Here is a 27978-nt window from a genome sequence, read left to right as displayed (position 1 = left end):
GGAGAAGGAATGGGGGGAGAGGAATGCGGGGAGAAGAAATGAGGGGAGAAGGAATGGGGGAGAAGGAACGGGGGGGGGGAGAAGGGATCGGGGAGAAGGAACGGGGGGAAGAAGAGATCGGGGAGAAGGAACGAGAGGAGGGGGGATCGGGGAGAAGGGACCGGGGAGAAGGGCAACAAGGGTGCGTGGGGCAGTACGGGGCGGGGGGACGCCCGGGGCGGAGAGGGGAGACACCGGGGGGAGAGGAGAGACCGGGGGTTGGGGCAGGGGAGAGAACCCGAGCGGGGGGGGGAGGGGGCGGGTCAAAGGGCAGGAGGAGGAGGAAGCGGTCCAGGGCGCTGACCTGCTGGCAGATGCTCCGCAGCACGTACTTGGCGTAGACGTCCAGGCTGGCCGTCTCCACGGAGACGCTCCGCCCGCCGGGCCTCCGCCCGCCGCCCGCGCCGTCCTCCTCCGGGAGCTCGTCCGGCCCCCCGGCCACGGTGAAGCTGGCCCCCTTCAGCTCCGCGTCCCCGGGGGGGGGCGGGGGGGGGGGGGACGGACCCGTCGGAGCCGGTCCCCCCTCGCCCCCCGGACCTCCGCCCGCCCCCCGCCCTCCCGCCGGGGGTCCCGCCCCCGCCCCCCGGCCGCCTACCGAGCACGAAGACGGCCTTGAGCACGGCGAAGACGGCCCCGTCCACGATGCGGTTCTGCGAGGCCGCGAGCAGGTGGCGGTCGCAGGACGAGCGGATGCCCACGGCCGGCTTGTCTGAATTAACGATAATGACACCGACGACCGTGGGAATCGGGGTGTCCGGCAGCCGCCCGATGACGAGGACGCTGGGGTCCGACGGGCGCCCGCTACGCGCCGGGGGAGAGACGGGGCCGTCAGGCGGTCCCCCGTGAGGCTCGCGGTCAATCCCCGTCTGACGGACGAGGGAACCGAGGCACCGAGGAGCCGGGATCCGAACCCGCGACCCCCGGCTCCCAAGCCGGGCTCCTCCCGCTGAGCCGGGCCGCTTCCCTGATCGGGGGGGGGGGGCGCGGGCCCCGTCCCACCCGGGGCTCACCGTCTCCATCCCCGCCGGGCGGGTGGGGGGACCGAGGCCCAGAGGAGCGAAGTGACCGGCCCGCGGTCGCCCGGCAGACGGGCGGCGGGGCCGGGATTGGAACCCGGGTCCCTCGGACCCCCGGGCCCGGGCTCCACCCGCTAGGCCACGCCGCTTCACACCCCGCTCGTAGTCCTCGGGGTCTTTCTTATTAATGATAATAACGATAACGATGACGGTGGGGTTTCTCAAGCGCTCACCGGGTGCCGAGCGCCGTTCTCAGCGCCGGGGTAGACTCCGGGTAGGCGGGTCGTCCCCCGTGGGGCCGACGGTCCGGATCCCCATTTTCCCGACGAGGGAACCGAGGCCCGGGGGGGGGGGGGGCGAGGCGGCTGGCCCGAGGGCCCCCGGCCGAGACCGGTGGCGGGGGGGGGGGGCGGGGATTCGAACCCACGTCCTCCGTCTCCCGAGCCCGTTCTCAATAACACCGACGACGGCCTCCGTCAGGCGCTCACGACGCGCCGGGCGCCGTCCCGGGCGCCGGGGTGGATCCGGGGCGACGAGGCGGACCCCCCGTGGGGGCTCACGGTCTTCATCCCCGTTTTCCAGATGGGGAGACCGAGGCCCGGAGGGGTGAAGCGACTCGCCCAAGGCTACTGGGGGGGGGGGGGGGAGGCCGAGGGGGCGGGAGGTCGGGGCTCACTTACTGCAGTCCGGCTGGCAGGGGTTGAGCTGCGGGGTCTTGAAGAGGTGGAGGAGGATGCGGCAGGTGAGGCGGGCTCCCGGCTCCGAGTCCTGCTCGCTGCAGGCTGCCGGGGGCACAGAGCGGGCGCGGGGCCGTCGTCCCTTCCCTCCCCCGGTCCTATCTACTGAGCGCCTACCGCGCGGGAAGGACGACGGGGCCACGGGGAGAGGGGCCGTCGTGGCGGGGGTCGCCGGGCGCCGTACTGGGCGCCGGGGCGGGGGGGGATCCAAGCAAGCGGGGTCGGAGCCGGTCCCCGTCCCCATCCCCGCTGGACGGAGGAGGGAACCGAGGCCTCGCGAACGGCACCCCGGGTGCGAGGGGCGGGCGGGGGGTGGGGGGCGTCTCACCGGCGTTGAGCAGCGAGGGGATGGCGGCGCAGCGGATGAGATCCTCCAGGAGCAGGCACTGCCGGGCGATGAGGATGGCCACGAAGGTCGCCAGGGAGTCGTGGAAGGAGAGGTCGCTCACCTGGACGCGGGCGGGGGGGGGGGGACGGGGGACCGGAGGGTGAGGCCCCGGCCGCCGGCCCCCCTCGGGGCGCGGGCGGGACCCGAGCCCGCCACCGGCGCCCCACCTCCGCTGACCGGGGGGGGCTCTCCCGGGATTTATCGAGCGCTCGCTCCGTGCCGGGCACCGTGCCGAGCACGGGGGTGAGAACGCTATCCGTCAAGCGCTTCCCACGGCCGAGCGCCGTTCTGAGCGCCGGGGGAGAGACGGGGGTCACCGGGCGGTCCCCCGTGGGGCTCCCGGTCTTCATCCCCGTCTGACAGATGAGGGAACCGAGGCCCGGGGAAGGGAAGCGACTCGCCCACGGTCCCCCGGCCGACGGGCGGCGGAGGCCGGGAGTCGGACCCGTGACCTCCGACTCCCGAGCCCGGGCTCCCGCCACTGAGCCGCGCTGCTGCTCTATTTATCATCCTCTATTTATTAAGCGCTCGTTACGTGCCGGGCACCCTACTAATAATAATAATCATCACGTTGGTATCCGTTAAGCGCTGACTACGTGCCGAGCGCCGTTCTGAGCGCCGGGGGAGACACGGGGTCATCGGGTCGTCCCACGGGAGGCTCCCGGTCTTCATCCCCACGTTCCAGATGAGAGGTCACTGAGGCCTCGGGAAGCGACTCGCCCAGGGTCACCCGGTTGACGAGAGGGAGAGCCGGGATTCGGACCCGTGACCTCCGACGCCCGAGCCCGGGCTCTCTCCACCGAGCCGCGCTGCCTCCCTAATAGGTAACGATAATCACGATGGTACCCGTTAAGCGCTTACTACGTTCCGGGCACCGGACCGGGCGCCGGGGGAGACGACGATAAGCGTCGGTATCTGTTAGGCGCTTACGACGTGCCGAGCGCCGTTCTGAGCGCCGGGGGAGACGCGGGGGAATCGGGTCGTCCCCCGTGGGGCTCCCGGTTAATCCCCGTCTTACAGATGAGGGAACCGAGGCCCGGAGAAGGGAAGCGACTGGCCCCCGGCCCCCCCGGCCGACGGGCGGCGGAGCCGGGAGTGGGACCCGTGACCTCTGACTCCGAAGCCCGGGCTCCTTCCGCTGAGCCGCGCTGCCGCCCTAAGAGCTGATGCTGACGATAATAACGGTGGTATCCGTCGAGCGCTCACTACGTCCCGGGCACCGGACTGGGCGCCGGGGGAGAGGATGACAACGGTGAGCGCCCGCTCCGGGCCCAGCGCCGTACTAAGCGGAGAGGCGCGGCCGCCTGCCCGAGGTCCCACGTGGGACCGCCCGACGACCCTGCATCCACCCCGGCGCTCAGCACGGCGCTCGGCACACGGTGGGCGCTTGACAAATCCCGTAACGTTAACTAATTCGCCGTATCCACCCCGACGTTCAGAACGGCGCCCGGCACAGGGCGGGCGCCTGACAAATCCCGTAACGTTCCTCAATTGACCGTATCCACCCCGGCGCTCAGAACGGCGCCGGGCACACGGCGGGCGCTTCACAAATCCCGTAACGTTCCTCAGTTGCCCGTATCCACCCCGGCGCTCAGAACGGTGCTTGGCGCAAGGTCAGCGCTTAACGAGTCCCATAACGATTAACCGTGTCTCGCCCAGCCCTCAGAAGCAGCGTGGCTCCGTGGAAAGAGCCCGGGCTTCGGAGTCAGAGGTCCCGGGTTCGACTCCCGGCTCTGCCACCTGTCAGCTGTGCGACCGTGGGCGAGTCACTTCACTTCTCTGGGCCTCAGTGACCTCATCTGTAAAGTGGGGATTAACTGTGAGCCTCACGTGGGACCGCCTGATGACCCTGTCTCTCCCCCAGCGCTTAGGACGGTGCTCGGCACCTAGTAAGCGCTTAACAGATACCAACGTTATTATTATTATTATTACTTAGAACGGTGCCCGGCACCCAGCGAGCGAGCGCTTAACAAATAACCCTATTGTTAACATCATTATCTGCTCCCCCAGCGCTTCCGACGGCGCCCGGCGCCTAGTGAGCGCTTACCAGATACCATCCTTGGGATGGTTATCTAATACCGTTAATTCACTACCTGTATCGACCCCAACGCTTGGAACAGTGCTCCGCACGTAGTAAGCGCTTAACCGATAGCAAGGTGATCACGGTCGTCGTCATTTCCCTCGGCGCTTGGACAAGCGCCCAGCCCCTAGCGAACGCCTACCAAATACCATCCTTAGGATTACTATCCTTATTCCGCCTAGTGAGCGCTTACCCAGTACGATCGTTACGATCATCATCACCTCCCCCAGCGCTTCGACCGGTGCCCGGCACCTAGCGAGCGCCTGACAGAGACCGTCCTTAGGGTTATCATCGTCGTTTAGCTCCCCCGGCGCTTCGACCGGCGTCCGGCACCTGCTGAGCGCTTAACGGATGCCATCGTTAGGATCATCATCATTATTCCACTTGGTGAGTGCTTAATAAATACAGCCCTGTGACCATGAACGTTATTTAACTCCCCCGGCGCTTCGACCGGCGCCCGGCGCCTAGCGAGCGCTTACCAGATACCATCCTTAGGATTATCCCTCTTCCACGTAGTAAGCGCTTAACAGATATCATTATTAGGATTATCCTCCTTGGTCCAGCTAGTGAGCGCTTAACCAACGACATCGCTGCGGTTAACATCACGGTCATCTCTCCCGGTGCTCCGCCCGGCACCTAGCGAGCGCTGAACAGCTACCATCCGTAGGATTACTGTCCTTATCGTCTCCCCCGGCGCTTCGAACGGTGCCCGGCACCTAAGTGGGCGCTTAAATGCCACCATTAGGATCATCATCCTTATTCCACTTAGCGAGCGCTTAATATATAACGTCACCACGATCGCCATCGCCATCATCTCCCCCGGCGCTTCAGACAGTGCCCGGCGCCTAGCGAGCGCCTCCCAGGTACCATCCGTACGACTATCATCCTTATCCCACCTAGTGAGCGCTCACCAGATACCATCCTCGGGATCACCATCACCACCATCCCCCCCCGGGCGTCTAAGGAGTAGCCGGACGGCGGGAACGCCTCTCTGGCGGGGGCGGGGCCTCCCTCCCCGCCCCCCCCCCCCCCGCGGGCCCCGGGGGCGGCTCCCAAGCTCACGTCCACGTTGCACAGCAGGTCGTTGAAGCCGCAGGTGCCGTTGTTGGAGGAGCAGCAGAGGGCCTTGAGGACGCCCAGCCACTCGGCGCTCAGGGACTTGCAGTAGCCGGTCAGCTCGGCGCACAGGATGGCGATGTCGTTCACCCTGCCGGGGCGGGCGGCGGGTTCGGGTCCCGCCGCCGCCCCCCACCCCCCGCCCAGCGCGAGGCGGCGCGGACCCGGGCGGCGCGTGGAGAGGAGACGCCGAGGAGCAGGACGGCGACGGGGAGGACGGGTCCCGTCAAGGCTCACGAGGAGCCGAGCGGTTATCGGCTAGGCGCTTTCTAGGGCTTGGGAGTCACGGGCCGCGGGTTCCGATCCCCGCCCCGCCGCCGGTCAGCCGGGGGACCGCGGGCGAGTGGCTCGGCTTCCCTGGGCCTCGGCGGCCTCGTCTGTCGAATGGGGATCGAGACCGTGAGCCCCGCGTGGGACGACGCGATCGCTCGGTATTCGCCCCGGCGCTCGGAACGGGGTCTGGCACACAGTAAGCACTCAACAAATCCCCAAATTATTATTACTGTTATGCGCCCGGCCCTGTCCTGAGCGCCGGGGGGGACACGGTCGCCGGGTTGTCCCACGGGGGGCTCACGGACTCCGTCCCCATCTGGCGGAGGAGGGAACCGAGGCCCAGAGGAGCGACGCGGTTCGCCCCGGCGGACGAGCGGCGGGGGAGGGATCAGAACCCGCGGCCTCGGACTCCCGAGCCCGGGCTCTTTCCGCTGAGCCCCGCTGCCTCTCTGATGAAGGGGAGGGGAAGCCCGGGAAAGGAGAGGAAACCGGGCGGGAGGGCGGACGGGACGGGGAGGGGAAACTGAGGAGGGGAAGGAACCGGGGGAGGGGAGCCTGGGGGCGGAGAGGGAAGACTGGGAAAGGGAAACTGAGGAAGAGAAGGAAAGGAGAGGAGACGGGCAGAGGGGAGAGACGGGACGGGGAGGGGAAACGGAGGAAGAGAAGGAACCGGGGGAGGGGGACCCGGGGGTGGCGAGGGAAGGCTGGGAAAGGAGAGGAAACCGGGTGGGGAGGGGGGAGGATACGGGACGGAGAGGGGAAACGGAGGAAGGGAAGGAACCGGGGGAGGGGGACCCGGGGGTGGCGAGGGAAGACTGGGAAAGGAGAGGTGGGAGACGGGATGGGGGGGAAACTGAGGAACAGAAGGAAAGGAGGGGAAACCGAGGAAGACAAGGGAAGGACAGCAAAGCGGGAGGCGGGAGACGGGCCGGGGAGGGGAAACGGAGGAAGAGAAGGAAGAGAGAGGAGGCCGGGGGGGGGGGGGGGGACGGGGGACGGGGAGGGGAAACCGAGGAAGAGCAAGAGAGGAAACCGGGGGCGGGGGAGGAGACGGGGAGGGGAGACGGAGGAAGAGGAGGAACCGGGGGGGGTCCGGGGGGGGGCTGACCGGTCGGGGTCGTGGTGGCCGACGCAGACGTGCATGAGGGCGTTGCAGACGAAGCTGTAGCGGTTGGCGGGGTTGTCGGTCAGGCTCTTGCCCAGGCCCGTGTAGGTGAAGGTGTGCGCCGCCGGGTTCTCCAGGGTGTCGATCATGAACTCGGGCGCCCAGCGCATGTTCGACTCCGACGGCTCCACGTTGCAGTAGATGGTGTTCTTCACCTTGGAGCAGAAGTCGCTGGAGGAACCATCCGCGGCATCACCGTCACCATCGGTTCGCCCGGCAGCGTCCGGCGAGCGCTCGCTCCGCGCGGAGCGCCGGACCGAGCGCCGGGAACGGACGGTGCCTGGACGACCGGCGCCCGCCGCCCGACCGTCCGTTCCCGGCGCCCGGCACGGAGGCGCTCCACGCATATCACCGAACGTCACCGTCGCCATCGTCGCCGTCGACGCGGGATCCGTCAACGGGCGAGAAGAGCCCAGAGCCCGGGCCCGGGAGGCGGGGGCGGTGGGTCCTGATCCCGCCCCCGATTTTGCCAACGAGGCGTCCGGCCCCTCGATGCTACCGAGAGGAGCGGCGCGGCGCGGCGGAGAGGGCCCGGGCTTCGGAGTCAGAGGTCACGGGTTCGACTCCCGGCTCCGCCCACCCGCCGGCTGGGGGACCGCGGGCGAGTCGCTTCGCTTCTCGGGGCCTCGGTGACCTCCTCTGTCAAATGGGGATGAACCGTGAGCCTCGCGTGGGACGACCCCATCGCCCCGGATCTCCCCCGGCGCTTCGAACGGTGCTCCGCACGGAGCGAGCGCTTCACGAATACCAACGTCGTCGTCATTATTACCATCATCAACTGGGAGCCTCGCGTGGGACGACCCGATGACCCTGCATTCGTTCGACAGTATTTACTGAGCGCTTCCTCTGGGCGGAGCACTGGACTAAGCGCTTGGAACGGACGGCCCGGCCACAGACGGCGACGGTCCCCGCCCACCGACGGGCCCGCGGTCCGACCGGGGGAGGCGGAGGGACGAAGACGACAGCGATAAATAGAATCGGGGCGGCGAACGGGATCGAGAAATCCCCGTCTCCCCCGGCGCCCGGAACGGTGCCCTGCACGTAGTAGGCGCTTAACCGTTACCGACGTTACTATTTATCGCTATTGTTCTCGTCCGTCCGTCCGTCCCCCCCCCGCCCCCGATCGGACCGTGAGCCCGTCGACGGGCGGGGACGGTCTCTATCCGTGGCCCGACCGCTGGCATCCGTCAAGCGCCCACGAGGCGCCGAGCGCCGTTGCAAGCGCTGGGGCAGACACGGGGGAGCCGGGCCGTCCCACTCGGGGCTGACGGTCTCCACCCCCATTTCCCGGACGAGGCCGCCGAGGCAGCGAGAAGCGAAGCGACTCGCCCGAGGCCCCCCGGCTGACGGGCGGCCGAGCCGGGATCCGACCCGGAGGCCCGGGCTCTCTCCGCTGAGCCACGTCCGTGCCGAGCGCCGAGTCCAGTGCTCCGCGCGTAGCGGGCGCTCGCCAGGCACCGCTCGACGGAGGAACGGACGGCGCTCGGCACCCGGCGGGCGCTCGACCGACCCCGTCCGCCTCACCGAGGCCGCGCGGCCGACGGGGGCGGTCCCTCCCCCGGCTCCGCGCCTCGGTCTCCTCCCCGGAAAGAGGGGCGGCGGACCCTCCGCGTCCCAAGCCCGGGCGGACGACGGCGGCCGCCTCCGGGGCGGTCGGCCCGACGGGATCGCGGACCGGGGGCGGGGGCGCCGGGGGGCGGTCCCGGGTACCTGAAGAGCTCCCCGAACTTGCTCTTGAGGTGACTGCAGGAGGTGTAGAGGTCGTAGAGGTAGGCCAGGATGCAGCGCTCGGCCGAGGAGCTGTCCGAGCGGTTCATGCCGTGCTTCACCACGCCGCAGAGCCTGGGGCGGGGGGGGGGGGGCGGGCGGTGGGTCCCGGGCCCGGCCCCCGCGCCCCCGGCCCGCCCGCCCCCCGGCCCCGGGGCGGCCCCGCTCACCCCTCGAACACCTGGGCCATCTGGTCCTGGTTGAGGATGAGGCAGGCGTGGTAATGGCGCAGCACGGCCACGATGCAGAGGCACAGCCCCGTCGTGTAGCTGCCCACCAGGTCCGACGACTTCAGCAGCAGCTCGGCCTCCACCACGCTCAGCTCGTTGAGGAGCTGCACCCCGGCGGGCGGGCGGTCAGCGCCGGCGACCCCCCCGGGGGACCCCCCCCCCCGCCCGCCCCCCCCCGGCCCCCGCCCCCGGCCACCTGGATGGCGAAGTCGATGAGGCCGCTGATGCTGAGCGAGTACTCCATGAGGTCGAAGATGAGCTGGACGTGCTGCACCAGCGGCAGGTGGTAGGACATGCCCAGGGCGAAGCTGGTGATCTGCTCCAGCACGTTCCGCGACACCTGCCGGGAGGACGGGGGGGCCGGGGGTGGGCGGGGGGGGACGCCGCCCGCCCCGGGGAGGGCCCGGACGCGGACGGGCGGCCGTACCTGGGCGGTCACCTGGTGCTGGTCGAAGTGGGACAGGTGCTGGAACTTGGAGAAGATGTCCTCGGCCGTGGGGAAGGCCTCCGGGCGGCTCCGCCGACGCTTCTGCCCGTCCTCGCCCCCTGCGGGGGTCGCACGGGGCGGGTGAGGGGGCGGGCCCGGCCCCCCGGCGTCGTCCTCGGCCGCCGCGGCATCCGCCAGGCGCTTCCCGGGCGCGCGGTCTCCGGCCCCGTTTCGGGGAGCGGGGCCGCACGGCGGACGCGCTTCGGGGCTCGGCCGGGCGCTCTGCGCCCGGTAAGCGCTCGATAAAGACGGCGGGGAACGGACGCGAGCGCCGGGCGCCGTACTCCCCCGAGCGCTCAGCCCGGCGCTCGGCGCGCGATACGACGACTGAACCGACGCGGGCGTCCGTCCGTCGCCGCGCCGTCCCGTCCCCGGCGCCCTGCCCCCGGCGAGCGCCCGATAAAGACGACGAGGAACGAGTCAAGGCGTCTCTTTATCGTCGCCCCCCCCCCCGGCGCTCCGCACACGGTTCGGCGCTCGAAAAAGACGATGGAGCGAAAGAGAGCGCCGGTCGCCGCGCCGTCCTCTCCCGGTAAGCACTCGATAAAGGGAACGAGGAATGAGAGCAGGTGTCTCTTCACCGGCGCCCTCTCCCCGGCGCTCGGCGCAGCGCACCGCACACGGTTCAGCGCTCGATCGCGATGACCGGAAGGGTTTATCACCACCCCGTCCTCTCCCCGGCGCTCGGCGCCCGGTGAGCGCTCGATCGAGACGACGAGGAAAGGGCGGAGGCGTCTCTTTACCGTCGCCCCTCCCCGGCGCTCCGCGCACGGTTCGGCGCTCGGTAAAGACGACCGCGCGAAACAAGGCGTCTATCGCCGCGCCGTCCTCTCCCCCGCGCTCAACCCGGCGCTCCGCGCCCGGTGAGCGGGAGAGAGAGACGGGGAGGAACGAGCGCAGGCGTCTCTCTCTCGCTGCCCCGTCCCCGGCGCTCCGCGCGGCGCTCCGCCCACGGCCCCGCGCCGGCCGAAGCCGAGCGGACCCCGGCGGGGCGGCTCACCCGTCTCCGCCGTGCCCTTGCGGTTGAGCACTTTGAGGATGTCCTTGGTGATCTTCTTGATGGCGTGCCGGGCTTCGTCCCGCTGCTTGCCCACCCCGAAGAGGACCACCAGCCGCTGATTGCACTCGTGGCTGCACGACTCCTCCTGCCCCCCGGCCCCGAGCGACCCGGATGAAAATCACCGTCCGGCGGCACGACGGTACCGGCGGGGCGCTCGCCCCGTGCCGGGCGCCGGGCCGAGCGGGGCGGACGCCGGCCCCGTCCCGCCCGGGGCCCGCGGGCTCAGGTTTCCGGGCGAGGTGACGATAGCCATGGCGACGACGGCATCCGTTGGGCGACTACTACGTGCCGGGCGCCGTGCCGAGCGACGGGGGTGGCCGGTCGGGGGGGGGGGGGGGACGCGGTCCCCGTCCCGCCTGGGGCTCACGGTCTCCATCCCCGTTTTCCAGCCGAGGGAACCGAGGCCCAGAGGGGTCGGGTGACCTGCCTGAGGCCGGGCGGCGGTCGAGAGGAGGAGGAGCCGGGGTTGTTATTACTGCCGACGATCGCGACGATCAGGGCATCTTTTAAGCGCTCATTACGTGCCCGGCGCCGTGCCGGGCGCCGGGGGGCTACCGGCGAGTCGGGTCGGACCCGGTCCCCGTCCCGCGTGGGGCTCACGGTCCCCGTCCCCGTTCTCCAGATGAGGGAGCGGAGGCCCGGAGAAGGGAAGCGAGCGGCCCCGGCTCTGCCCGCACGGGGGAACCCCCGACCCGGTCGGCCCCCCGGGCCCGGAGGACGGGGAGGCGGGCGGCGGACCGGACGGGCCGGGGCCGACCGGACGCCCGGTCGGGGTGGGGGGCGCGGGGAGCGTCCCGCCCGGGCCGGGGCCGCCCGGGGCCGTACCTGGGGGATGGGGAAGTGGGTGGCGTACTGGACGTGCCGGGGCTGGTCGTACAGGGCGCCCAGGCTCCCCTCGGCCTTCTCCTTGGTCGGCGGCCTGGCCTCCTTGTCGGCGTCCGGCTTCTCGGGGGACGGGCTGCCTTTGCCCTCGCAGTGCATCGTCGGGGAGAACATCTGGGGGGGGCGGGGGGCGCGGGGAGGGCCGGGCGGGTGGGCGGGGGGCGTCCGGACGGTCCCCCCGGCCTCCCCCCCCCCCCCGGGGCCTCCCCCCGGGCCTCACCGAGAAGTCGGGCTTCTCCATCTCCTCGAAGGCGGCGCCGGAGCCGGGGTCGACGTCCATGGCCTCGGACAGTCCCGCGTCCTGGGGGGCGGGGCGGGGGCTCGTGAGGGGCGGCCCCCCGGGGCCCGGGACGGGCGGGCGGCGGGGAGGCCGCCCCCGGGGGCCCGGGACCCGGGGAGGGGCGCGCCGCCCACCTCCAGCTTGGCGGCCCCGGCGCCGGGGGCCTCGCCGTCCTTGCGGTCGGGGTCGTCGGCGGGGTCGTCGTCGGGGGCCGGGGAGGGCGGGCGCGGGCCGGGGGCGCCCAGGGCCAGGTCGCCGCGGGAGATGAGGGTGCAGGTGTACATGTTGTGCGAGAAGACGTCGTGGCGGATCAGCTCGCAGAACAGGAGCACCAGGTTGAAGAACTCCACCCGCTCGCTCTCGCTGCGGGGGTCCGCTGCCGGGGGGCGGAGGGGGGCGGGGAGGTCGGCGGGCGGCGCGGGCCGGGGGGGGGGGGGGGCCGGGGGAGGACGGAGGAGGCCGGGGACGGGCCGGACCGGGGAGGCCGCGAGGGGGGGAGCAGGGGACAGGGGGGGAGCAGGGGACAGGGTGGGGCCGGGGAGGAGGGGAAGGACACGGAGGGCGGGATCGGGGAGGCCGGGGGAGGCCGAGACGGGGGAGGACCGGGGGGGATGGGGGAGGAATGGAGAGGCCGCGATGGCGGAGGCCGGGACGGGGGATGACGGGACAGCGTAGGGCCGGGGAGGACGGGATGGGACGGGGCTGCGGGGGACGGGGAAGGATCGTGGGGGCCGGGACGGAGGAGGGTGGGGGACGACGGGGGGGGGCCGTGGGGGGGGGACAGGGGAGGCCGGGACGGGGTAGGACGGGGTAGGACGGGGTAGGACGGGGTAGGACGGGGTAGGACGGGGCGGGCCGGGGAAGGCCGAGACGGGGGAGGACCGGGGAGGAATGGGGAGGCCGAGACGGGGGAGGACCGGGGAGGAATGGGGAGGAATGGGGAGGCCGGGCCGGGGGAGGACGTCGGGGAGGCCGGGAGGCCGCCTCCCCCGAGCACGGCGCCCCGCCCGCGGCGAGCGCTCGGTAAGCACGGGACGGACGGAGGCGACGGGCCCGGGGTCACGGGGCGGCCGCGGAGGGCGGGTCCGGGGGGCCCGGGGGGAGGCGGGGAAGGGGCTACGTACTGAGCACGGGGGCCTGGGTGTCCAGGAACTGCAGGAGGACGTCCTGGAAGATGGGGGCGCTGGGAGCCGCCAGGGAGCCCGAGGAGACGGAGCCCTTCTCATCCGCCGCCTCCGACTCCCCGCAGCGCTGCGGGACCGACAGGGGCGGGGCGGGGGGCGCGTGGGCCGGGGAGGCTCCCGGCCTCCGTCGCCCCCCGCCCGCCCGCCTCCGGCCCGGCCCCCGGCCTCCGCCGTCGCCCTCCCCCGGCCTCCCCCACGGGCCTCGCCCCTCCGGCCTCCCGGCCGGCCCCCCCGGACCTCCGTCCCCCCGAGCCTCCGCGCCTTCCCGTCCCCCCACCCCCCCGCCCCCGGGTCTCGGCCTCCCAACCTCCGCCCCGATCCCGGGCCCCCCCGGGCTCGCTCTCGACCTCCCCCGGCCCCCCGACCTCGGCCTCGATCTCGGCCTGCCTCTTCTCCAGGAGCTTGGCCACGACCATGGCGCGGTGCCGGCCCGACCGTTTGCAGCTCACGGCCCACTCGCAGAGCAGCGCCACCACCGCGTCGTCGTCCGCCGACGCCTGGGGGGGGGGGGGGGGACCGGAGAGCGCCGGGGTCGGCCGGGGGCCCCCCGCCCGGCCCCCCGGCCCCCCCCCCCCCCCGGGCCCCCGGCCCCGCGCCCACCTCGTGCCCGTCCTTGCCGGGCCCCAGCCCGAAGATGCGGTTGCACAGGGAGTCCAGCGAGTTGTTGAAGTCGGAGCGCTCGAAGCTGTGGCCGTCGAGCACCTCCAGCGTGTGCAGGACCCGGCCGATGGTGAAGCCTGGCGCGGCGGGGGGCGGCGGGCGTCAGGCTCGGGGGGCGGCCCGCCCGCGGGGGCCCGCCCGGGGCCCGCCCCCCGGCCCTCGCCCAACGCACCCGCCGTGGTCTCCTGGCACTTGTCGAAGGACCAGCGGACTTCCACGGCCTGGCCGCGCTCCTTGATCTGCTGCTCGATCTCCCGCAGCTTGGCCCGCACCTGCGGCGGACGGCGGGGCTGGCCGCGGACCCGGGACCCGGGACCCGGGACCCCCCCCCCCCCCCCCCGCCCCGGAGCCCCTCGGCCTCTCTCCCCGAGCCCGGCTCCTTCCCGGTGCCTCCCCCGTCCCCCGGCGCTCGGCCCGGCGCCCCGCACGCGGCGGGCGCTCGGCCGGTACGCCCCGAGGAAGGGGGACGACGGGACCTCTTCCGCGTTGGCCGCGTCAAGCGCGGGGTGGAGGCCAGCCGACGGGGTCGGGCCCGGTCCCCCGCGGACGCCCGCGGTCCTCGTCTCCGTTTTACGGACGAGGAGACGGTGCTCTGCGCCCGCTGAGCGCTCGACGGAGGACGGCGACCGAGGCCCAGACCAGCGGAGTGACTCGTCCGAGGCCTCAGGCCGCGGCGGAGCCGGGATCGGAACCCGGGACCCCCGGGCCCGGGCTCTGCCCGCTAGGCCGCGCCGCCTCTCCGATTCTATTTACCTGCCGTCGTTTCCGTGAGAGGTTCTTTACTACTGACGGCCATCGTTCTCGTCCGCCCGCCTCCCCCGGTCAGACCGCGAGCCCGTCGGTGGGCGGGGACCGTCTCCGTCTGCGGCCGACCCGTCCGTCCCGAGCGCCCGGTACGGCGCTCCGCGCGTGGCGGGCGCTCGGTGAGTACTGCCGAACGACCGGCCGAGCGCTCTTCGCTCGCCCCACCGTCCTCTCCCGGGCGCCCCACCGGTACGGACGGACGCCGGACCCGCCCGGCTCGGAGCCCGGGCCCGGGAGTCGGGGGGGTCCCGGGTCCCCGACGGCGGCCCCGGTCCGCCCCGTGAGCCCGACGCGGGCGAGGACGGCGAGCTCCCCGGGGGACCGGCCCGACGGCCCGGACGCCGCGGCGGCGCCCGCCCTCTCTCCGGGTGAGGCGACCGAGGCCCGGGGAAGGAGGGGCACGGGCGGGGCGGGCCGACCTGCTGGGTGAAGGCGGAGTTCCCGCCGGGCATGGGCAGATTGGAGGGCGCGATGGGCAGGTGGTCCAGGGGCGAGCCCGTCTTGATGCGGCTGTCGGTCAGCGAGTAGTGCCAGACCAGGGCACTGGGGCAGCACAGGAGAATGCTCTGCCGGAGGAGACGGAGAGACGGGGGCGGAGGGAGGGGGCTCGTCGGGAGGGACCCCCCCCCCCCCCCCCAGCCCCCCGCCGGGACCCCCGGCCGCCCCCCGGCCGCCCCCGACCTACCTGCAGGAGGCAGCTGAGCCCGAAGACCAGCGGGCGGTGCTGGGGGCAGAGGAGCAGGTCGCTGAAGGGCGTCGGGGGCGCCGGGGCGGGCGGGGGCTGGGGGGCCGGGGCGGCCGGGGGCAGGGCGGCGGGGGCCGGGCCGGCCGGGCCGTGCGCGGGGTGGCCGCCGGCGCCGTCCAGCTGCAGGGCCAGACGCCGGGTGCAGAAGTAGGCCAGGCGGCGGGACAGGTAGGCCGACTGCACGAACTCGCCCGAGTACTGCGGGGGGGGGGGGACGGACGGACGGACGGAGCGGGGTCACCCCGAGGGGCCGCGGCACCGGCCCGCCCCGGACGGCCCCTTCCCGTCGTCCCTTCCTCCGGCCCTGTGCGCCGGCCCCCTCCCGGGCCCCTCCCGCCGCCGGCTCCGTTCGCCCCATCTACTTCGGGCGCTTTTAACAACCACGACGGTACCCGTCAAGCGCCCGTCCCGCGCGCTGGGGGAGACGCGGGGTCGTCGGGTCGGCCCACGCGGGGCTCCCGGGCAATCCCCGTTCTCCAGATGAGGGAACCGAGGCCCGGGGGAGCCGAGCGACCGGCCCGCGGTCCCACGGCCGGCGGGGCCGGGAGCCGAACCCGTGACCTCCGCCTCCCGAGCCCGGGCCCTTGCCACTGAGCCACGCTTTTAATAAACGCCCCGACGATTCCGATGACGACGCCGGGCGCCGTTCGAAGGGCGGCGCGGCCCGGCGGGGAGAGCCCGGGCTCGGGAGGCGGAGGTCACGGGTTCGGATCGCGGCCCGGCCACCGGTCGGCCGGGGCGACCGTGGGCGAGGCGCCTCGCTTCTCTGGGCCTCGGTCGCCTCGTCTGGAAAACGGGGATGAAGGCTGCGAGCCCCGCGGGGGACGACTTCACCTCCCTCCATCCGCCCCGGCGCTCGGAACGGTGCCCTGCACGTAGTAAGCGCTTAACGGGTACCGACGTTATCATCGCCGCGCGAGGTCACGAGACCGGCCCCCGTCGCGGTCCTCATCCCCGTTCTACCCACGAGGGGAACCGAGGCCCAGGGAGGTGAGGTGACTCGCCCGGGGTCACCCAGCTGACGAGCGGCGGAGGCGGGAGTCGAACCCACGGCTCCTGCCGTCCGGGCCCGGGCTCTTGCCGCTGAGCCACGTAGTTGAACGTATTTATTTATTTAAAAACAGTGATTACGGGATCCGTTCAGCGCTCGCCACGCATTCGTTCCTCGTCATGCTGGCATTCGTTAAGCGCTTACTCTGCGTTTGCTCACCGTTAAGAATCATCATCTTTAATACATTCCTTCCATGATTACCATTACGGGCTTTCTGACGCGCTCGCCACGTATTCGTCCGATGTTAAAAATTACGATTTTGAAAGACACATTTAATATTATTATTACGGGATTTGTTAAGCGGTCACTATGCAATCTGTTCGTCATTCCCGTGTGCTTACTATGCAATTGTTCACTGTTAAAAGTTATCATTTTTTCAGACTCGGCCTTAACAATAATAATTATCATTATGGGATTTGTTAAGCGCCTACTACGCATTCGTTCATTATTACCGTGGCATTTCCGTGCTTACTCTGTAACTGTTCACTGTGAAAAGTGATCATTTTTAAGACTCTTAATTAATAATAATGATGATCATCATAGGATGTGTTAAGCGCCTACTACGCGTTCGTTCATTATTACCGTGGCATGTCAGTGCTAACTCTGTGACCGTTCACTGTTAGAAATTATCGTTTTTGAAGACGCTCGTGTGATAACGATAATTACTTAATAATAACGGCATCCGTTAGGCGCTTCCTATGTGCCAAGCACCGTTCTAAGCGCTGGGGGGGGGGCGGGGGGGGGATATAAGGTGATCAGTTCATCCACTCGTGGGGCTCGCCGTCTTCATCCCCATTTGACAGACGAGGTCACCGAGGCCCAGGGAAGTGAAGTGACCCGCCCACGGTCACACAGCGGACGAGCGGCGGAGCCGGGATTCGAACCCAGGACCTGCGACTCCCCAGCCCGGGCTCTTGCCACTGAGCCACGCTCCTTCCCTATTGTCACTGCGCTCACTATGCGTTCGTTCGTTATTACCGTGGCATTTCGGTGCTCACTACGTCATTGTTCCTTGTTAAAAATGATCATTTTGGAGCCACTTCTTTAATTATTATTACTATGGGATTTGTTACACGCTTACTGTGTACTTGTTCATCCTCACTGTGGCGTTTAAGCGCTTACTATGTGACCGTTCATTGCTAAAAATCATCGTTTGTAAGACACGTTTAATGATAACACTAATAATCATTATTACGGGATCTGTTAAGCGCTTGCCATGTATCTGTTCATTACCACCGTGGCATTTCGGTGCTTACTATGTAATTGTTCGTTGTTCAAAATGATCATTTTTAAGACACTTATTTAATTGTTGTTACTCTGGGATCTGTTACGCTCTCACTGTGTATTTGGTCATTCTCACTGTGGCATTTAAGCGCTTACTCTGTAACCGTTCATCGTTAGAAACGATGATTTCTAAAACGCATTTCATAATAACGCTGATGATCATTATCGTGGGATCTGTTAAGCTCGTGCCAGGCATCTGTTCATTAGCACTGTGGCATTTCAGTGCCTACTATGTAATCGCTCATTGTTAAAAATGATCATTTTTAAGACACTTATTTAATAACAACAACAATTATTCTTATGGGATCCGTTAGGCGCTTACTATGCATTCGTTCATCATCACTGGGGCATTCGAGTGCCTACCGTGGAATCGCTCATTGTTAAAAATTCTCATTTTTAAGACACTTATTCAATAAGAATAACAATTATTCTTATGGGATCCGTTAGGCGCTTACTATGCATTCGTTCATCATCACTGGGGCATTTCAGTGCCTACCGTGGAATTGTTCGTTGTTAAAAATTCTCATTTTTAAGACACTTATTCAATAATAATGATAATTATTATTATGGGATCTGCTAGGCGCTTACTACGCGTCCGTTCATTGTTACTGTGGCATTTCAGTGCCTACTACGGAATCGTTCATCGTTAAAAGGTTTCATTTTTAAGACACCTATTTAATAATAATAATAACAATTATTCTTACGGGATCTGTTAGGCGCTTACTACGCGTTCGTTCATCATTACTGGGGCATTAAAGTGCCTGCTATGTAACCGTTCGTTATTAAAAATTCTCATTTTTAAGACACTTATTTAATAATAATAATAATAACGATTATTTTACGGGATCCGTTAGGCGCTTACTACGCGTCCGTTCATCATTACTGGGGCATTTCAGTGCCTACTACGGAATCGTTCATTGTTAAAAATTCCCATTTTTAAGACACTTATTTAATAATAATGATAACAGTTATTCTTACGGGATCTGTTAGGCGCTTCCTACGCGTCCGTTCGTCATTACTGTGGCATTTAAGTGCCTACTACGTAATCGTTCGTTGTTAAAAATTCTCATTTTTAAGACACGTTTAATAATGACAACAGTCATTCCGCCGGGATCTGTTAGGCGCTTACTATGCACGTGTTCACTATCGCCGGGGCACCTAAGTGCTTACTCTGCATTCGTTCCTTATTACAAATCATACGGTTTTTACTGTAAAGTCATCTAATAGCGATAATCATAAAAACGATCACCACCACTAGGGGATTCGTTAAGCGCCTCCTCCGTGCCGACCACCGTCCCGAGCGCCGGGGGCAGATCCGAGCCGACGGGGCCGTCCCGCCGTGGGGCCGCCCGTCTCCATCCCCGTTTTCCAGCTGAGGTCCCCGAGGCCCCGAGACGCGAAGCCGCCCGCCCGGGCGGGCGCGGGCCGGGATTAGAACCCGGGACCCCGGACGCTCCTCCCGCGGGCCTCGGAAGGTCCCCTCGTCTGCCGGGTGACCCCGGGCCGGCCGCTTCCCTCCTCCGGGCCCCGGTTCCCGCGACGGGGTGCGGGGGGGGGGGGGGAGATCAGCGACGACGTCGGCGTCTGTCAGGCGCTCACTACGTGCAGGGCACTGTTCTAAGCGCCGGGGGAGATACGGGGTCACCGGGTCGTCCCGCGTGGGGCTCCCGGGCTTCGTCCCCATTTTCCCGACGAGGGAACCGAGGCCCGGAGACCTGACTTGCCCCGACCGACGGGCGGCCGAGCCGGGACTGGAACCCGTGACCTCCGACTCCCCAGCCCGGGCTCCCGCCACCGAGCCCCGGGCGCTCGGGACGGCGTCTAGTAAGTAGTCCCGGGGCGGGGGGGGGGGGGGGGGGCCCTCACCCGCAGCAGCAGGGGGAGCAGCAACCTCAGCAGCTCGTCCTCGGCCGGCCGGATCTTCTCGAAACACTCCAGGACCCAGGTGAGGAACTCGTGCCGGTCCAGCATGCCGTCCTGGGCCCGCCCGCGGGGTCAGAGGTCGGAGGTCGGGGGGACTGCGGGAGGTCGGGGACCCCCCCGCCCCGGCCCCGCCGCCCCCCGGCCCCACCTGGAACATGAACATGGCCAGCTTCTCGTTGTACTCCCACTGCCGCAGGGCCACCTCCACGTCGTGGGGCGGGGGGCCCGGGGCCGAGCCGCAGCCCCCCGGCCGGTAGAAGTCCGCCATCTTCTGCACTTGCTCCCACAGGTACTTGGTGATGATCTGCGTCCACTCTGCGGGGGGCGGCGGGACCCTTACCACGCGCCGGCGCCCGCCGCCCCCCGGCCCCGCGCCCCACCCGACGGGGCTCCCGGGCTCCGCCCCCGTCTCGCGGCCGAGGCCCGGGGAAGCCGAGCGGCCGGGGCGGGACCGGGACCCGCGACCCCGCCCGCCGAGCCGCTTCTCCATCGGGTGCCGGACCCCGACCCAGTACGGGCCGAAACGCCGGGGGGACGGGCGAGTCCGTCGGGGGGCTCGCGCTCTCAGTGACGACGAGGGTAATCAGGGCGCTTTTCAGGCGCTCGTTGAGTGCCGAGCCCTGCTCTAAGCGCCGGGGTGGATACGAGTCAGGTCGGAGACAGTCCCCGTCCCACATGGGACCGGCGGCCGAAGTCACGCTACCGACAGTAACCGTTACGACGGCCCTTTTTACGTGCCGAGCGCCATTCAAAGCGCCGGGGCAGACGCGAGTTAATCGGGGCGGACGCGGTCCCCGTCCCACGTGGGGCCGGCGGTCTTATCAGTAATGGTGATGACGATGACGATAACCACGGCACTTTTTACGTGCTCATTAAGTGCCGGGGACGACTCTGAGCGCTGGGGTGGATTCGAGTCAGGTCGAATCCAGTCCCTGCCCCACGTGGGGCTCCCGCTCGTAAAAATAACCAGGATCATTATGACGACGGCGCTTCTTCCGCGCCGAGCACTGGTCGAAGCGCCGCGGTAAGCGCGAGTTGATCTCGTTGGACGCGGTCCCCGTCCCACATGGGGTTCGCACTCTTAATCGTAGCAAATAATAATACCGTTATTGTCGTCATCGTTATCGTGACACCTTTTATGCGCCGAGCACTATTCTCAGGGCCGGGGTAGGTGCGAGTTAATCGGGTCGGACACGGTCCCCGTCCCCCACGGGGCTCGCGCTCTCAATGATAATTATCATACTAATGATTACCGTGGCACTTTCTTTGCGCCGGACGCTATTCTAAGCGCTGGGGTAGATGCGAGTTAATGAGGTAGGACGCAGTCCCTGTCCCGCACGGGGCTTGCGTTCTTAATAATAATTTTAATACTAATAACCGTGGCACTTTTTAAGCACTTTGTACGTGCCGAGCACTATCCTGAGCACCGGGGTGGGTACGGGTTGATCAGGTCGGACACAGTCCCCGTCCCCCGTGGGGCTCACGCTCGTAATAATGATAATGATAATGACTATGGCGCTTTTAATGCGCCGAGCACTAAACACTGGGGTAAATACGGGTTGATCAGGTCGGACACAGTCCCCGTCCCCCGTGGGGCTCACGCTCATAATAATAATGATAACGATAATGATTATGGCGCTTTTAATGTGCCGAGCACTATTCTAAACACTGGGGTAAATACGGGTTAATCAGGTCGGACACAGTCCCCGTCCCCCGTGGGGCTCACGCTCGTAATAACGACGATAATAATAATAATAATGATAATGGCGCTTTTTACGTGCCGAGCGCTATTCCGAGCACCGGGGTGGATAGGAGCTATAGGCACATCGGACACAGTCCCCGTCCCACTTGGGGCTCTCCCTCAGAGAGGCAGCGCGGCTCAGGGGAAAGAGCCCGGGGTTGGGAGCCAGAGGTCATGGGTTCCAATCCCGGCTCCGCCACCTGTCAGCCGGGCGACGGGGGCGCGTCGCTTCTCGGTGCCTCGGTTCCCTCATCCGTAAGATGGGGATGAAGACCGTGAGCCTCCCGTGGGACGACCCGATGACCCTCCATCTCCCCCAGCGCTCAGAACGGTGCTCGGCACGTAGTGAGCGCTTCATCGACACCGACACCATCATCCCGTGCCAAATACTATTCCAAGGGCCGGGACAGATGCGGGTCGATCGGGTCGGACACGGTCCCCGTCCCACTTGGGGCTCTCACTCTTTGTAACGGTACTGATCATCAGTAGCGTTATTATTACAGCTGTGGGACCGGGGGCGAGTCACTTCCCTTCTCTGAGCCTCAGTTCCCTCATCTGTAAAATGGGGCTGAAGACCGCGAGCCTCCCGCGGGACGACCCGATGACCCCGGATCTCCCCCAGCGCTCGGTACGGTGCTCGGCGCACAGTAAGCGCTTAACAAGTCCCAACCTTATCATTAATCGTCGTAACGATCGTAACTACCAGGGTACCTTCTAAGCGCTTCTTAAGAGAGCCGGGGTCGACGGAGCCAGGTTAACGGGGTCCCCGGGGTCCGGGGGAGGAAACCGAGGCCCGGGGCGGCGCTCACCTATGAAGGGGTCGATGACGTGTCTCTTCTTGACCTTGGTCTCGGTGATGGCGGCGTAGTAGGCGCAGGTCATCTTGATGAGCCAGGCCGCCCTCATGACCGGCACCGTGTACTTGGCCAGGTAGCCCAGCACTTCCTCCTTCTTGCTGAAAATGGGCACCTGCGGGCGGAGGCGGGCGGGCGGGCCGGCCGGCGGGCGCCGTGAGAGGTCGCCGGCGCGGCCGCCCGCTCCGCTAAGCGCCGGGCCGGGCCCCCGGGCGGTCCCCGACCCCCCCCCCGGGCGCGGTCGGAGTGACCGTCGGCATCGTCGCGAGGCGCCGGGGTGGGTCCAACCAAATGGGGTGGGACGACAACAGTTGGGATAAAAGTAGCTGGTGAGCGCCGGCCGCTGCGCTAAGCGCTGGGGTGGATCCGAGCCAACGGGGTTGGACGATAATAGCAACAATAGTAGCTGGGGAGCGCCGGCCGCTGCGCTAAGCGCTGGGCTGGATCCGAGCCAACGGGGTTGGACGATAATAGCAATAATAGTAGTTGGGGAGCGCAGGACGCTGCGCTAAGCGCTGAGGTGGATCCAAGCAAATGGGATGCGATGATAATAATAATAATAAAAACGATAATGGCGGTTGTTAAGCCCCGGACACTGTACTAAGCCCTGGGGTGGAGCCGAGCAAATGGGGTTGGCTGATAAGAAGAAGAAGAAGAAGAAGAAGAAGAATGTTGGTATTGGTTAAGCGCTTACTATGTGCAGAGCACCGTTCTAAGCGCCGGGGTAGACACGGGGGAATCGGGTCGTCCCACGTGGGGCTCACGGTCTTAATCCCCATTTTACAGATGAGGTCACCGAGGCCCAGAGAAGCGAGGTGACTCGCCCACAGTCCCCCAGCTGACGCGTGGCAGAGCTGGGATTCGAACCCATGACCTCTGACTCCAAAGCCCGTGCTCTTTCCACTGAGCCACGCTGCTTCTCTAATGTTGGGATCTGTCAGGCGCTTACTATGTGCCGAGCACCGTTCTAAGCGCCGGGGTAGATACAAGGGAATTAGGTCGTCCCACTTGGGGCTCACAGGCCTCATCCTCATTTTACAGATGAGGGAACTGAGGCCCAGAGAAGTGAGGCGACTCGCCCACGGCCACACAGCCGACGAGCGGCGGATCCGGGCGTCGAACCCGCGACCTCTGACTCCGAAGCCCAGGCTCTTACCACTGAGCCACGAGAATGAGTAGTAGTTAAGCGCCGGACACCGTAGTAGGCGGTGGGGCGGACCCAAGCTAACGGGGTTGGCCGCGGTCTCCGGCCCCGTTTTCCAGATGAGGGAACCGAGGCCCGGAGGGGTGAAGCGCCTCGCCCGAGGCCACGCGGCAGACGGGCGGCAGAGCCGGGCTTAGGCCGCGAGCCCGTCGGGGGCCCGCGACCGTCTCTCTCCGTGGCCCGACCGTCCGTTCCGGCCGTTGGCCACGGTGCCGGGCACCCAGCGGGCGCCGGATGAAACCGCCGGATCCCCGTTTCAGAGATGAGAAGACCGAGGCCCGGTGAAGCGACTCCGCCGGGGCCCCGCGGCGGACACCAGGGCGCGGCCGGGAGGAGAAGCCGGGTCCCCCGCCTCCCGGGCCGCCACCCGCCGTTCCTTCGGCCGCATCTACCGAGCGCCTCCCGGGCGCCCGGGGTGGGGGTGGGGGGGTCCCGTTGGACGACAGCCGGACGCGTTCCCCGCCCTCGAGAGGATCATCGCCATTCGGAGGACTGCGGCAGAGGACAGCGAGCGGGGTCGCTGAGGCCCGGAGGATAATTCCGTAGCATTTATTAATAATAATGATGATAATAATAACGCTGGTATTCGTTAAGCGCTTACTAGGTGCCGAGCACCGTTCTAAGCGCTGGGGGAGACCGAGGGGAATCGGGTCGTCCCACGTGGGGCTCCCGGTCTTCATCCCCGTTCGACAGATGAGGTCACTGAGGCCCAGAGAAGTGAAGCGACTCGCCCACAGGCACACAGCCGGCGAGTGGCAGGGCCGGGAGTCGAACTCATGACCTCTGACTCCGAAGCCCGGGCTCTTTTCCACCGAGCCGCGCTGAGCGCTTACTACGCGCAGAGCACTGTACCGTACTTGGGAGGCGCTTCCTGTGCGTCGGGCGCTGTGCTAAGCGCCCGGAGGAGTGAGGTGACCGGTCCGAGGTCACCCGGCACGCCGGGGGCGGAGCCGGGATCAGAACCCGGGACCTTCGGACTCCCAGGCCCGGCCTCTACCCGCCCCCTTCGGGGACGCGTCCGTTCTCCTCTCCCGAGCGCTCGGCGCAGCGCCTGCACACGGGAGGCGCTCAACAAATACGACCATTCCCGTCCCTCTCTCGACCTCCCCCCCGCCGCTCGGCCCAGCGCTCCGCGCACGGTCAGCGCTCGGTAGACCCGACCGTTTCCGTCAGAGGGGCGGCGGCGCGAGCCCGGGCTCGGGAGTCAGAGGTCGCGGGTTCCAATCCCCATCCCGCCGCCTCCGCTCGTCCGCTGTGGGACCCCGGGCCCGTCCCGTCCCCTCTCCGGGCCCCGGCGACCTCATCCGCAAGACGGGGATGGACACCGGGAGACTCACGTGGGACCCGGCGCTCGGGACGGCGCCGGGCACCGAGGGAGCGCGTCGCCAACGCCCCGCTCTCGGTAACGGCCGCCTCGCCTACCGGTCATCCATCCATTCATTCGATAGTATTTACCGAGCGCCTACTACGCGCGGAGCACCGTACCAAGCGCTCGGAACGAACGAGCCGGCGACAGGTAGAGACGGTCCCCGCCGTCGGACGGGCGCACGGTCTCATCGGGGGAGAGATCGCGGTTCCGCCGGGCGCCTCGGGACGGTCGGCGGGCGGGGACGGTGGCCGCCTCCGGCTCCGCGGCGCTCGGCCCGTGGCCGGCGGGCGCTCGGTACGTACCTTCTTGGCCAGGTGGAGGAGGGGCTTGGTGCCGGCCAGGTCGGTGAACCAGGCGTTGATGGCGTTCTGGGAGCGGGCGGTGACCAGCCAGAAGTTGTCCTTCTGGTTGACCTGCGGCTTCCGCCGGCCGGTGTCCGGCAAGGTGCTGCACCGCAGCTTCTCCGCGATGATGCTGCTGAAGTTCGAGCTGATCTGGGGGGGCGACACGCGGGACCCTCCGTCGGCCCGCTCCTACTTACCGAGCGCCCGCCGCGGGCCGAGACGCCGTTGCGGGGTCCGCCGGCGGGCCCCGCCCCCGGCTCGACGGGCGGGGGGAGCGAGGCCGCGGTTATCGTTACGGGGTCCGTGAAGGCGCCCGCCAGGGGCCGGGCGCCGGACCGAGCGCCGGGGAGACCGGCGAACCCGTCGGGCGAGGGAACGGAGGCCCAGGGAAGGGAGGCGGCTCGCCCGAGGTCGCGCGGCGGGCGGGGCCGGGATCAGAACCCGGGTCCTCCCGGACCCCAGGCTAGGCCACCCACCGCCCGTCACGCCGGGCTGCTTCTCGAAGCAAGCGCTCGGCAATAATAACGATTCTGATATTTAACTGCCTGCTACGTGCCAGGCACCGTACCGAGCGCCGGGGCGGACACCGGCAGGTCGGGTGGGCCGCGGTCCCCGTCCCACTGGGGGCTCGCGGACTCCATCCCCATTTGGCAGATGAGAGAACCGAGGCCCAGAAAACGATGATGGTGATAACGCCGGTGTCTGTTAAGCGCTTACTAGGGGCCGGGCACCGTTGGAAGCGCCGGGGGAGACACGAGGTCGGCAGGTTGGCCCCCGTGGGGCCGACGGTCCTCACCCCCGTCGTACAGATGAGGTCACTGAGGCGCAGGGAAGGGAAGTGACTGGGCCGAGGTCACGGGGCGGGCGAGGGCGGAGCCGGGATTAGAACCCGGGTCCTTCGCAGTCCCAGGCCCTGGCTCTATCCCCCGGGGGGGGGGGGGGCGGCCTCTCTAAGCCAATAAGGTCAGTAAATGCCCTGGCTCTCCCCCCCCCCCCACCGGCGGGGTCGGACGCCCCCCGGGCCGGGGCCGGGATGCGGGTGCGGGTCACCTTGGCGGGGTTGAAGTTGACGTTCTTGGCGCTGCCGTGCTCGTCCCCGGACACGGCCGGCTGGTTGTTGAATCCCTGCTTGACGTTGAGGGCCGTCAGCTCGTCCTACGCGGGGAGGGAAGACCCCCGACCTCAGCTCCGGGACCCCCGCGGCCCCCGGCTCCGGGAGGCGGAGCCCCCCACCATCCCCAGCGCTGACACCCCCTCCCCCCCACAGGTCTTCCTCAGCTGCAGGAGGTGGGGACCCCCAACCCCCCCAGCTCTGGACTCCCTTCCCCCTCCCCTCAGCTCTGGGACCCCCCAACTCCAGGAGACAAGACTCGCACAATCCTCAGCGCTAAGGACCCCCCCCCCCCCCCCGCAGTTCCTCCTCAGCTGCAGAAGGCAGGACGCCCCCCACCTCAGCTCCGGGACCCCCACCTCTCCCCTCCCCCTCGGCTCAGGGACCCCCTTCCCCATCCCCTCCTCCTCAGCTCTGGGGACCACCCCCCCCAACTCCAGGAGGCGGGACTCCCACAATCCTCAAGGCTAAAGACCCCCCCACCTCCCCAGGTCCTCCTCGGCTGCAGGAGATGGGGACCCCCGCCCACGGCCTCCCCTTCTGGGACCCCCCCCTTCCCCAGCTCGAGGACCGCCCCCCACCATGGCCTCCCCTCAGCTCTGGGACCCCCTTCCCCCTCCTCGGCTCGGGGACCCCCCCCCCCAACTCCAGTCGGCAAGACTCCCACAATCCTCAGCGCTAACGACCCCCCCCCCATCCTCAGGTCCTCCTCAGCCGTAGGTGACACGCCCCCCCTCAGTTTTGGGACCCCCGGTCCCCCCTCATTTTAGGGACCCCCTCCCCCTCCTCTCCCCTCCCCCCTCCTCTCTGGGACCCCCCCCAACTCCAGGTGGCGAGACTCCCACAATCCTCAGCGCTAAAGCCCCCCTCACCCTCAGGTCCCTCTCAGCTGCAGGAAGTGACACACCCTCCCCCCTCAGATTTGGGCCCCCCAGTCCCCTCTCATTTTTGGGCCCCCCTTCCCCTCGGCTAAGATACCCCCCCCCAACTCCAGTTGGCATGACTCCCACAATCCTCAGCGCTAACGCCCCCCCTCACCCTCAGGTCCCTCTCAGCTGCAGGAAGTGACACGCCCCCCCCCCCCAGTTTTGGGACCCCCCCCAGCCCCCCCTCATTTTGGGGCCCCCCTTCCCCTCAGCTAAAGGACCCCCTCCCCCTCCTCTCCCCTCCCCCTCCTCTCTGGGACCCCCCCCAACTCCAGTTGGCAAGACTCCCACAATCCTCAGCGCTAAAGACCCCCCCCCATCCTCAGGTCCTTCTCAGCTGCAGGAGGTGGGAGGCCCCCCCCCCCGGTTTTGGGACCCCCCCTCCCTCAGCTCTGTGGACCCCCCCGCCCCCCCAACTTCAGGAGGCAAGACTCCCATAATCCTCAGCGCTAAGGCCACCCCACCCCCCAACCTCAGGTCCTCCTCCTCTGCAGAAGGCGGGACCCCTTCCCTTCCCTTCCCTCCCCCCTCCCCTCCCCCGTGCGGCGTGGGCCCCCCCCCCCGCCCCCGGCCCGGCCAGGGCCTCCCCGGGCCTCACTTCCTTCTGCTTGGGGTCCTGCGGGTAGACGTCGGGCGGGCCCAGGCGCGGCCGCTTCAGGGGCCGGTGCTCGTAGCTCAGGACCCCGAAAGCCGCCATCTTGCCCGGCCACAACAAGGGGGACGGCGGAAACGGCCGAACGGCGCCGGGGGCGCGGCGGAAAAGGCCGAACGCAGGCGGAAACGGCCGAACGGCGCCGGGGGGCGCGGCGGAAACGGCCGAACGGCGCCGGGGGGCGCGGCGGAAACGGCCGAACGGAGGCGGGAACGGCCGAACGAAAGCGGAAATGGCCGAACGAAGGCGGAAAGGGTCGAACGGCGACGGGGGCGCGGCGGAAAGGGCCGGAAGGAGGCGGGAACGGCCGAACGGTGGCGGAAATGGCCGAACGAAGGGGGAGACAGCCGAACGCAGGCGGAAACCGCCGAACGTCGACGGAAACGGCCGAACGGTGCCGGAAATGGCCGAAGGAAGACGAGGACTCCCTGTCCTCAGGAAGCTGCTGGAGCGGAGAGCGTCGGTATAAGCCCTTGGGAGAGGACAAGACAACAATAAAGAGACGTTCGTTCATTCATTCGTATTTATTGAGCGCCTACTGTGGGCAGAGCACTGTACTGAGCGCTTGGGAGAGGACAACACAACAATAAAGAGACTTTCATTCAT

General features: G+C 67.9%; 1 protein-coding gene across 1 annotated transcript in view; it reads right to left on the bottom strand.

Moving 5' to 3' along the window:
• Positions 1–27467, bottom strand: part of MED12 (mediator complex subunit 12) — a 46119-nt gene extending 18652 nt beyond the window's left edge. The window contains exons 1-26 of the mRNA XM_039912320.1: positions 27319–27467; positions 25734–25838; positions 24642–24833; positions 21722–21881; positions 19320–19486; positions 19115–19225; positions 14854–15111; positions 14588–14734; positions 13537–13636; positions 13305–13441; positions 13070–13201; positions 12645–12771; positions 11655–11896; positions 11461–11541; positions 11184–11354; positions 10299–10443; positions 9239–9357; positions 9008–9151; positions 8752–8915; positions 8525–8656; positions 6758–6985; positions 5323–5467; positions 2121–2241; positions 1736–1837; positions 637–748; positions 344–515 (exon numbers count right to left, since the gene is read on the bottom strand). Coding sequence (XP_039768254.1) covers positions 344–515; positions 637–748; positions 1736–1837; positions 2121–2241; positions 5323–5467; positions 6758–6985; positions 8525–8656; positions 8752–8915; positions 9008–9151; positions 9239–9357; positions 10299–10443; positions 11184–11354; positions 11461–11541; positions 11655–11896; positions 12645–12771; positions 13070–13201; positions 13305–13441; positions 13537–13636; positions 14588–14734; positions 14854–15111; positions 19115–19225; positions 19320–19486; positions 21722–21881; positions 24642–24833; positions 25734–25838; positions 27319–27417 — 3813 coding nt within the window. The 5' untranslated portion in view covers positions 27418–27467. The remainder of the gene's footprint in view (positions 1–343; positions 516–636; positions 749–1735; positions 1838–2120; positions 2242–5322; positions 5468–6757; positions 6986–8524; positions 8657–8751; positions 8916–9007; positions 9152–9238; positions 9358–10298; positions 10444–11183; positions 11355–11460; positions 11542–11654; positions 11897–12644; positions 12772–13069; positions 13202–13304; positions 13442–13536; positions 13637–14587; positions 14735–14853; positions 15112–19114; positions 19226–19319; positions 19487–21721; positions 21882–24641; positions 24834–25733; positions 25839–27318) is intronic.
• Positions 27468–27978: the final 511 nt, after the last annotated feature.

This window comes from Ornithorhynchus anatinus, chromosome 6, assembly GCF_004115215.2.
Source record: "Ornithorhynchus anatinus isolate Pmale09 chromosome 6, mOrnAna1.pri.v4, whole genome shotgun sequence".
Taxonomy (NCBI): domain Eukaryota; kingdom Metazoa; phylum Chordata; class Mammalia; order Monotremata; family Ornithorhynchidae; genus Ornithorhynchus; species Ornithorhynchus anatinus.
The sequence above is the reverse complement of the archived record's forward strand: the minus strand, read 5'-3'. Positions and strand labels throughout refer to the sequence as shown.